We start from the raw sequence: 10,482 nt of genomic DNA, 5'->3' as shown, positions 1-10,482 counted from the left end.
GCGATGTTCATTTTGATTCGTTCATCAGAAGGCGTGATGAGGAAATGAGACGCGATTTGAAAGGTTTCAAGACGTACAGTGGCGCATTTCTGAGGGTCTGCAATCAATCAATCGCTCAATCTCGCATTCTCTGTGATCGAAACCACAAAAACACAACGGTGTGCATTCGCTCTGATTATTCATTACACATCACTTTTCGCTTCGCTGCTTTGTAGGTATGAGTGAAAACAAGCGTGTCTGACAAACACTACACACAACACACACAGAGCATGAAAACAAGAGCCACTCTGGATTTTGCTTTGAACGTCATTTTAATTCCACAACATGACAAAAATGACATGACACACACTTCATTAGGACGTCTCTCTGCAGAACCGTGCAGTCGTTTGGTTTTGGGTTTTTTTCTACAATAAATAAGCCGAATTGAGTGGCGCAGAGATTAGCAGTCTTCACCGTGTCTCTCTTTCTCTTTGCAGATATACGCACAGGAAACAGAGTAATACATCAGGTCTAAGAACACTGGACATGATCTTATGCTCATTAGTTCATTAGTAACTATTTGGTAAGTAGTACATCAGTAACTGTGGCTTCACTGAGAGGTGAGCTATATTATCAGTTTAACAGTACACACACACACACGTGTATTTCACACGTGATCAGATAACACGTTGTTTAAGCTTTAGAGTCCCAAATGGCTCCCTATTGGACGTAATGTGCACTACAAAGGGTGTAGAAATGACCCATTTCAATGCAGGAACTTTTCAGGAACGTGAATGTTTGGTTTTTTTTCCAGCAACTATTATCTTTACAACAGACGAACCATGTTACCTTTATACTTCCTGGATCAAAGTTCCAGGAACTTTGCTCTACTATTAAACATCTCAGGTTAGTCAGCTGCAAGGATTACAGACTGACCGACTGTTTTGTTTTGGGGTTTTTTCCCTTCAACCCTGTCTCACTCCAAGGGATTAAATCCAAGGTAGTTTGATGTAAATGGAAACATTTCAGCACTACTAAACATTCGTTTAAACATTCGCTTGTTATTTCACGGCACCGGCAACGTCATAAAGTAAAACAGGAGCTCATCCAGAACCTGGTCAGTCCACGGTGGAAATTTTGAAATGTTTCCATCACAGGAACCAGGTCCAATTTAAGTTCCAGGAACCTTTTTCTTTTTTTTTTTACTAAAAACATTTCAGAGTGTCCAAAATAGTAGGGGGACCAATCCTACTCTCTGGAGCCGAAGTATGGCAAGTGAAGAAGAAGAACCAAACTCGACAGGCTAGAGGTGGTGGAGATGAGGTGCCTCAGGGTGATGGAGGGGATTAATAGGAAAGATAAACTAAGAAATGAGACCATCAGAGAAAAAAAAAGTTAGGCAGGTGAGCGAGAAGATACAAGAGAGCAGAGTTAGGTGGTATGGATGCATAAAGAGGAGAGAGCCATCAGAGATAATTAGGTGGGTAGCGGAAAGAACGGAGATAGAGAGGAGACCCAGAGGACCCTCAATGAAACTAGAAAAGCACTCGGAGAGCGCAGACCTCCGCCAAGAATCCTTTAAAAAAATCCGGGATCCAGGAGGTGATCCGGATCACCGCCAAAATTTAATGGATTGTTACTTGTGCCCAGTCACACCTCTAGAAAAAAATGTCAGAGCAATCTGTTCATAACTTTTTCCGTAATCTTGCTAACAGACAAACCAACAAACAAACCAATGCTACCGAAAACATAACCTCCTTGGCGGAGGTAAAGATGGGGGATCTCATCAAAGAGGATGCTCAGGAGATTGACCTGACCTGGGTGAATGATGGACAAAAATGGATGGTGGCTATATAGAAACCCGAGCCCACTTTTAAGGGGATTATATGGGATGATGATGAAGATTGTAGGTTGTTCAAATGTTTGACAAGATATTTACAGCATGATCGACTCTCTTGCCTGTGTTTACCTTATACAACTTTTAATCAGTTTAAAAGCTTCAATAACGGAGGTGGTTTGGTGTAAATGAAAACATTCCTGGAACACGTTCCATTTAAAAAGCGACGCCAACGCAAAGCGATATTCAAACTTTCATCGAAACACCGCAGTTGGTGTTTGTTGTTCGCTTGGTATTTTACATCACGATCACGGTTCCTACAGTGCCATAAGAAACTCATCTGGTCCTCAAAATGTGTCTCATTACCCTGAGTAGTGCACCTCTTTAGGGAATCAGCATCAGCAATCGTTACATTTTCCCTGAGCAGCAGCTGTTCAGTAGCGATGGGCCTCAAGACTGAATCGGTTCTTTCAAACGAATCCGTTTAAGTGAATCAAACTACACATTTCTGATTGTTTCTTTCCCCAAAAGAAAAAAAAAAATCTATGGTGCATTATACAGTATATCCGGCTAGTTATCAGTCTGTCAGGTAGCAGTTTATTTATATGCTAGAATTAGTATATTATATGGACACGAATGTTTTACTGGGAAATATGCCACTGGCATTTTTCATACGAGCTCCATCCGGGACATGGAGAACCAAAACGGTGTCATAAATCTCTATATGTCAATCATGAGGAAATCGATGAATTGTTTTGATAAATGTGGGTACTTGTTGTTTGTGTCGATATAATTAAAAGAAAATCATATGTTGGCTTGAAGATATGAAGTTTATCTTCTTGTGTTGAACAACTCATGGATCTGAGTGACATATTTAAATAATATTGGCTGGTGTTGAGTGGTATATCATCTTTGAGTCGTTCAATATCATGCTAGCTGAATGGAATACATCTGATATACCACAAAAAAAGCCAGCCAATATTATTATTATTATTATTATTATACATACATACACATTCCTTTCGGGTGTTCGACGCATCTTTCTCTTTCAAAATTCTCTCAAAATCTTCTGCATTTAACGAAGCAAACCTGGCGGCCATGTTTGTTTAAAAATTATCCCAGTCGCTCGCTAGCGCAGAAGTTTTACGTTTCCGACATACGACATCATGTTGTTTTGACAACCATGCAATATCGTAAACCGTATTCAACACTCATTCTCCATTGGGTAGAGTGATGTAATACACGTAGGATAAGCAATATGCTAACAATATTGCATGCTATCAAAGCAAATGAATGAAACCTGTTAGAAGAGAATAGAACACGTTTTGATTCCACTGAAAAAGTGTCCTGTATGTATAATAATTAACAGTTATTCCATGAATTCGAGTTGTACATGAGCTGATAGTGCTATGTGCCTCATTAGATGAATTGGTTATAAACCATGTACGACAAAATGGAATAACTGTTTTATTCTATCCACATTCACTGGATTTTGAGAAACGGAGCAATTTTATTTGTATTTTTTGTACATTCGATAAATTCAAACTTTATACAAAAATGTCTAACAAAACAATTTCCGCTTAGAATGTAAACAAGCCAGAGCAATTTGTGAAAAAATGCGATAATAATAATTCTTGAAAAATGTTTTAAAAAATACATTCTTACCATCAAATACTTTTATTCCATATTTTGTTGCTCTTTGTTTTTTGGGGGATTTTGTTTTCGAGTCGAGTTTTTATTTCGTCCTCGGTTGGTTCAACAACACGCTCTGCCAGTTTGTTTTTCTCTACTCATGGTATATGAGCTGATAGCCTAGTAGTAGAATAGCCAATCAGAGCACACGATTGCTCATATCTAGTGAATGTGGAAAGAATAATCCCTGATATTTCGCTCTGATGATGTCACTCCCAGTGTTTTCCTGCTGACTGGACACGTTTTCAAAATGGCGAACCGGTTCAAAATTAAAATAATTTTTATTAACTTGCATTTTTTTGTGTGTGGATGTGTCCGTATAATATACAGAACATTACACGGTGGTGCAAAGATATGAAGTTTATCTTTTGTGTTGAAAATATTTTCACTCATTTGCTTCGCTCACTCGTGAATATATTCACCACTCAAAGATAAACTTCATATCTTTACACAACCGTGTAATATCCTCTAGGTATGATTGTATATGCCTGTTGTTGTTTTTTAGCTCCAGTTGTAATGTCTAGATTTGAAATTCCACTTTTAGTGTCACTGCCTGTACAGGAATGCTTGTGTGATAGTATGTAGTCTATATATGTGTGTGAGATCATATCACTCTGGTTTAACCCCTTAAACCCTTTTAGACTTGCGTTCTTTAGACTCTAAAAACATACATTTCCTGTTTTTTTCCCCCCTTGCTTTATAGCAATTCCTGAAAATGTGCTCTGTGATGTTTGTTTGTATTATCTGTAACTGCTTATCCCATGCGGGGGGCAAGCTGGAGCCTATCCCAGCTGACCATCGGCGAGAGGCGGGGTTCACCCTGAACAAGTCGCCAGCTCATCGCAGGGCTGACACACACAGAGACACAAACAACCATTCACACTCACGGTCAATTTAGAGCCACCAATTAACCTAACCTGCATATCTTTGGACTGTGGGAGGAAACCCACGCAGACACAGGCAAACTCCACACAGAAAGGCCCTCGTCGGCCGCTGGGCTCGAACCCGGAACCTTCTTGCTGTGAGGCGACAGTGATGACCACTACATCACCGTTCCGCCGCTTTGTGATGAATACTGATCATATTGAATCATGGTTGTTTGGTGAACCCAGAACCTTCTTGCTATCTCCTGACAGCAAGAAGGTTCTGGGTTTGAACCTTGTGGCTGACTGGAACCTTTCTGTATGGGGTTTGTTTGTTCTCTTTGTGCCTGTATGGGTTAACTCGAATAGCTTTGTGCCTGGGGCGGCACAGTGGTGTAGTGGTTAGCGCTGTCGCCTCACAGCAAGAAGGTCCGGGTTCGAGCCCTGTGGCTGGCGAGGGCCTTTCTGTGCGGAGTTTGCATGTTCTCCCCGTGTCCGCGTGGGTTTCCTCCGGGTGCTCCGGTTTCCCCCACAGTCCAAAGACATGCAGGTTAGGTTAACTGGTGACTCTAAATTGAGCGTAGGTGTGAATGTGAGTGTGAATGGTTGTCTGTGTCTATGTGTCAGCCCTGTGATGACCTGGCGACTTGTCCAGGGTGTACCCCGCCTTTCGCCCGTAGTCAGCTGGGATAGGCTCCAGCTTGCCTGCGACCCTGTAGAACAGGATAAAGCGGCTAGAGATAATGAGATGAGATGAGATGAGACACAGGGACAGGAGAAGGACTCGGAGTGTCACACCAGTGACTCACACACCGCTGCGTTATCCGAGTCCTGGCTGTGCATCGAACTCAGCCCAGTGTCCGAGTCATCATCGTTGCCCCCCGGGTGAGTTTTGGAAAGTCCTCGCACCCGCTCCACCCAGCAGTCACTCTGGTCCACAGGAGGAGGTGGAGGAGGTGGTGGAGGTGGAGGCTGGACATCATCTGTAAACTCAGCCTCTCCTTCACGCGCGTCTCCGGCGCACGAGTCCATTTGCTCCTGCAAGTGTGTGAGCTCGCGCTCCTTCTCCTCCCACAGGCCCAGACTGGCCTCCAGCTCGCGCTGCACCGCCTCCAGCTCGGTGCGCAGGCGCAGTCCGATGTAGGCGCTCGTGTCCAGCTGCGTCCTGATCCTGTCCTCTTCTAAGCGCGCGTCTTTTCCCTCCGCGTCTCCTCCGCGCTGCCGTGTCCTCCACCTCCTCTCGAGCTCCTCTTGCATGTCCTCGGTGAGTCTCTCCAGCAGCGCGCGCTGCTCTAGGAGCTGCTCCTGCAGTCGGATCACTTGGTCGCACCGCGCCATGGCGTCCGCACCGAGATCCGCGCCTGCGCTCGCGCTGTCCACCAGGTAGGTGTCCTGCACGTAATTGATCCCGTGGGTCCGCATTCTGTCCGAGTGAACCCTGGCCTCGTGCCTCTCGATCTCTCCGTCCAGCTGGTGGATGCGCTCTGTCTGCTGCCGGATGGTGTGGTCCTGAGACAGGACGAGGTGCAGCAGGGTCTCCATCCTCTCCGCGCACTCCTCCGCGCACGGCTCTTCTTTCTTCTTGTTGATCTTCTCTAACTTGCGGAACGCTTTCCGGACCACACGGCGCCGTTTCTCCTGAGAGATCTCCCCGTCAGCCGGAGCCGCCGGTGCCACCGGGTCGGGTTTATTGTCTTTACTGGGGACGACGCGCGCTTCTGCGCTGCGCGGCCCGATGCCCGGTAACGACGCGTCGCTCCTGACCAGCACGAAGCGCACGTTGTCCTGCTCGCGACCCCACGCCGTCCACAGGCGCAGGATTTTGGTCCGGTTGGGCAGCACGCGCTCGAACCCGCGCCATTTCTCCACGATGCAGTAGGACTGCGCGGAGCCCGCGAGCGCCGGGGAGCTCCGGTCCTCCAGCAGCACGCGCACAACATCCGCGCAGCTCGTCCGCCTCGTCACCCCCGACACCAGCTTCTCCTCCCGGCACACCCACACCGAGATCTTACCCACCTCCGCCTCCATCCCGGACCAGCAGCAGCGCACTCAACTTTCACTTCCACCTCCAGCTCCGACACTCCGACTCATCCTGACCAAAACCCATCTGAAAACTCACTCCCACTGCGCTCCAGCCCTTCTCTCTGGATCAACAGGAAAAATCCCAGTTAAATCCCAAAAGTTTTTTTTTTTTTTTTTGGTGTGTGTGGTTCCGTTCCGTAGTGCGTCCCGGCCGCCTGCGTGCCGTTCTGTGGTTCCCCTTAAACTGGAGCTCTGCCTTAAACACACACCGTCACGTGACACAACACCACACCACACCACCCAGCTGTGTGACTCCATTCAGCGCCTCAGCAGCACACAGTCCCAGGAAACACATCAACATCCATCATCCTGTCACTCTCACGCTTAGAGAAGGGTTGTGACGTCACAGTGTGTTTTATTGCTCACTCTGGTGTCTGTGACGCGCATTCAGGGCTTCCCCCGTTCCTTTTTTTTTTTGCACAAAATTCTCTTTTTGTTTTTAATACCTACGAAGCAAAATCAACCCGGATTCGCCCAGTCACACTTCCCCCGACTTTTCAATCATCTTTTTAGTTATAGTCTGGATTTGCTTTAAAAAAAAAGTTTTATTCAAAGTTCTACAAACAAAACAAATGCACACATTGGCACTGAAATCAGTAAAATGTTAAGCAGTATTACATTTAACACCCAGTCCTGTAATGGCCCCAATCTTAAATCGATAACACAACCAGATTTAATATATAATTTTTTTTCACAATGTTTACATCATTGAACAAAAACAGCTGGACCAGGAGGGCTGAGTGGACAGATGTGTGCAGATCTGTGGCAGTTTTCTATCGGACTCACCTAGAGCACAGTGGAACAGCTGGGGTTTCTTTTAGACCACAGCTCCATCTTGTGGTGACTCACAGGTACTGTACAAGACCTCAGGAGGGTGGGATTAGTCACAGATACCCCTTTTCCACCAAATCAGTTCCAGGGCTGGTTCGGGGCCAGTGCTGGTGCTGGTTCACAATTCGTTCAACTTGCGAGCCAGCTGAGAACCAGTTTGCTTTTCCATAGCTCGGGGTGCTAAGCGGAGCCACGTCATTACGTCGCTGTATACGTCAGTTACGTCGCTACGTTTGCATAAACCTTGGAGCGAATATCGAAGCAAAAACAACACGGAAGAAGCAGCAGCAGCAATAATAATAATAATGGATGACTTTGCGTTTGTACAGCTGCTGCTTCTCGTCGCTTAAAAATGGCGACCTTTCGCGGTCTTGTTATTGTTGTTGGTCTTAACAACTCCGCCCCACGCTGACATAAGCGGTTCTTTCCTCTGGCCCAGCAGAGAGTTGGTGCTAGCCTGGAACCGGTTTTTCTGGCCCCAGAGCCAGTTCTTTGTCAGTGGAAACAGAAAACCCGGTTCCAAACGAAGCACTGGCCCCGAACCAGCCCTGGAACTGCTTTGGTGGAAAAGGGGCAAGAGAGAGAGATTCAATAGAAAGGAGAGAACACGGGGAGGGGGGGCACACACACAACAGAAAGGGGGGAGAGACACAACAGAAAAGGGAGAGAGATTCAACAGGAAGGAGAGAACACAAAGGGGAGAGAGAAAGAGAGGGAGACAACAGAAAGGGGAGGGAGACACACAACAAAGGAGAGAGAGAGATTCAACAGGAAGGTGAAAACAAAGGAGAGAGAGGGGGAGACCCAACAGAAAGGAGAGAGAGAGAGAGACACAACAGAAAGGAGAGAGAGATTCAACAGGAAGGTGAAAACAAAGGAGAGAGAGAGAGAGAGAGGGAGACCCAACAGAAAGGAGAGAGACAACAGAAAGGAGAGAGACAACAGAAGAGAGAGAGATTCAACAGAAAGGAGAAACAACAGAAAGGAGAGAGAGACAACAGAAAGGGGGGGAGAGAGAGAGACACAACAGAAAGGCGAGAACAAAGGAGAGAGAGAGAGGGAGACCCAACAGAAAGGAGAGAGAGAGGGAGACCCAACAGAAAGGAGAGAGAGAGGGAGACCCAACAGAAAGGAGAGAGAGAGGGAGACCCAACAGAAAGGACAGAGAAAGCTTCAACAGAAAGGAGAGAACACAAAGTTGCCGGAGTCCCTGCTTGTACTCAGTGCAATATGTATACTGTTCCTACTTATTCAGGTGACATTGGGCATACCTAACAACCTGCGTTTTCGCTCTCTTGATATCTCAGAACAGCATATTGCCACATTTTGTTATGATATTGATTACACTCTCTCACACACACATCATCATCTACTGATTTATTACTTGCTTTGGTGATCATCTTGGTAAAGTGTTCTTTGGCTGGAAAAGTTGTGACGACATAAAAGCTAGCTTTAAATTATTATTATTAATTTATATAATTCCTTTCTAAATAAGTAGACCAAATAAAATCTGGCCAATATTGAAGTGGTATTTTTATGTTCTTAAATTTTTATCCCATTACTTTATGAACATTGTCTCTTTTGGAGAAAAAAAAAATTTAAACAACAACAAAAAAATTCTAAATATTCTTTATTCAAGAGAAAAATGTTAGAGTGAAAAAGAACTAATCACAGCACCAAACATACACCGAAACATGGTTTATATCATCCTTTCATCCAGAGAGAAAAAAAAAACCTCCTTACACATCACCTGTACAGAAACATCTCAACAATTACACCGTTTTATTTCACTCATGTCCCATGCTTAAGATCTGTTTAACCCAGAACTGTTTGTCTGAGGCAGCTGTTCACGGGGAAAGCGGACGGATCTCACATGGACAGCAGCAGCACCAAGACGCCGACACTGGAGTCGAGTCACCGAGGACGAAGTGAACGGAGAACTGAAACTCCTCCAGTTTATAGTGAAGCAGGAATTATGCATACAGGTGCACGTGTCAGTATTTCAGTAATGATCTGCCGTGAAGCGCGACTGAGCAGAAGGTTGAGATTCTGCCTCACTGGTCATCACTTTAGATAGAAACATCTGCTGAATGATGTACTGCATGACTGCTGCTTTATAAACTCATGGATACACAAGGGGTTCCAGACAAAACCTTTAAAATTGTGCTCTTACCTTTGAATCACTTTAATCTAAACATCTTACAAGTAATGATTGTAAGTTGAGATCGGCACATAAAACAGCAGCCAATTTAGTGCCATTACATCCAAAACTATTCCATGGTATCAGAAGTTTTTCATTAAGGTCTTGGTGCTGCTAGAACGCTCATCTGACATCCACCAAGAGGAGGACGGAGGAGAACCACACCAAACTCAAACACAGGACGATTACAAACAACATGCTAATCAACAGAAAATACTTCACTTTTTGATAGCGTAAGCAGAGCAAAGTCATTTTTCTTTACTTGTTCGAGGATCTGCATCAGTCTGTTTATACACCGATCAATCAGCCATAACATTCTGACTACTGACAGGTGATGTGAATAATATTGATGATCTCATCTCATTTACAACGGCACCTGGCAAGGGCTGGGATATATTAGGCAGCAGGAGCAGAACAGTCAGGTCTTGAAGTTGTTGTGTTGGAAGCAGGAAACATGGGCAAGCATAAGGATCTGACAGACTCTGACACTTTGACAAGAACCAAATCATGATGGTTAGATGATGGGTCTGAATATCTCCAAAATGGCACATCTTGTGGGATGTTCCTGGTATGCAGTGGTTAGTACCGACTAAAAGTGGTCCAAGGATCCAAAGCACAACCGGTGAACAGGCGACAGGGTCATGGGTGTCGAAGGCTCGTTGATTCACATGGGGCACATGAATAATATTATCCCATCTCATTTACAATGGCACCTGTCAAAGGCTGGGATATATTAGGCAGCAGGAGGAGAACAAATCAGTTCTTGAAGTTGTTGTGTTGGAAGCAGGAAAAATGGGCAAGCGTAAGGATCTGAGAGACTTTGACATTTTGACAAGGGCCAGATTGCGAAGGCTAGATCTCTGGATCTGAGCATCTCCAAAATGGCACATCTTGTAGGATGTTCCTGGTATGCAGTGGTTAGTACCAAACAAAAGTGGTCCAAGGATCCAAAGGACAACCGGTGAACTGGTGACAGGGTCATGGGTGTCGAAGGCTCA

The 10,482-nt window shown here is 45.2% G+C and overlaps 1 protein-coding gene and 1 long non-coding RNA gene across 2 annotated transcripts; both read right to left on the bottom strand.

Annotated features, from left to right (window-relative positions):
* Window positions 1-292: 292 nt before the first annotated feature.
* LOC132890934 (uncharacterized) lies at window positions 293-4,894 on the bottom strand. The gene is made up of 2 exons (XR_009655247.1): window positions 4,667-4,894; window positions 293-4,623 (listed from the first exon to the last, which is right to left on the bottom strand). It is a non-coding gene; the product is annotated as an uncharacterized LOC132890934 (long non-coding RNA).
* Window positions 4,895-5,048: 154 nt separating this feature from the next.
* rassf10a (Ras association domain family member 10a) lies at window positions 5,049-6,674 on the bottom strand. Its single transcript, XM_060927073.1, has one exon. It carries the CDS (start codon window positions 6,397-6,399, stop codon window positions 5,164-5,166), a length of 1,236 nt encoding a protein of 411 aa, XP_060783056.1. The 5' UTR covers window positions 6,400-6,674; the 3' UTR covers window positions 5,049-5,163.
* Window positions 6,675-10,482: the final 3,808 nt, after the last annotated feature.

This window comes from Neoarius graeffei, chromosome 8 (genome assembly GCF_027579695.1).
Source record: "Neoarius graeffei isolate fNeoGra1 chromosome 8, fNeoGra1.pri, whole genome shotgun sequence".
Taxonomy (NCBI): domain Eukaryota; kingdom Metazoa; phylum Chordata; class Actinopteri; order Siluriformes; family Ariidae; genus Neoarius; species Neoarius graeffei.
This window is presented reverse-complemented; position numbering and strand designations above follow the sequence as displayed.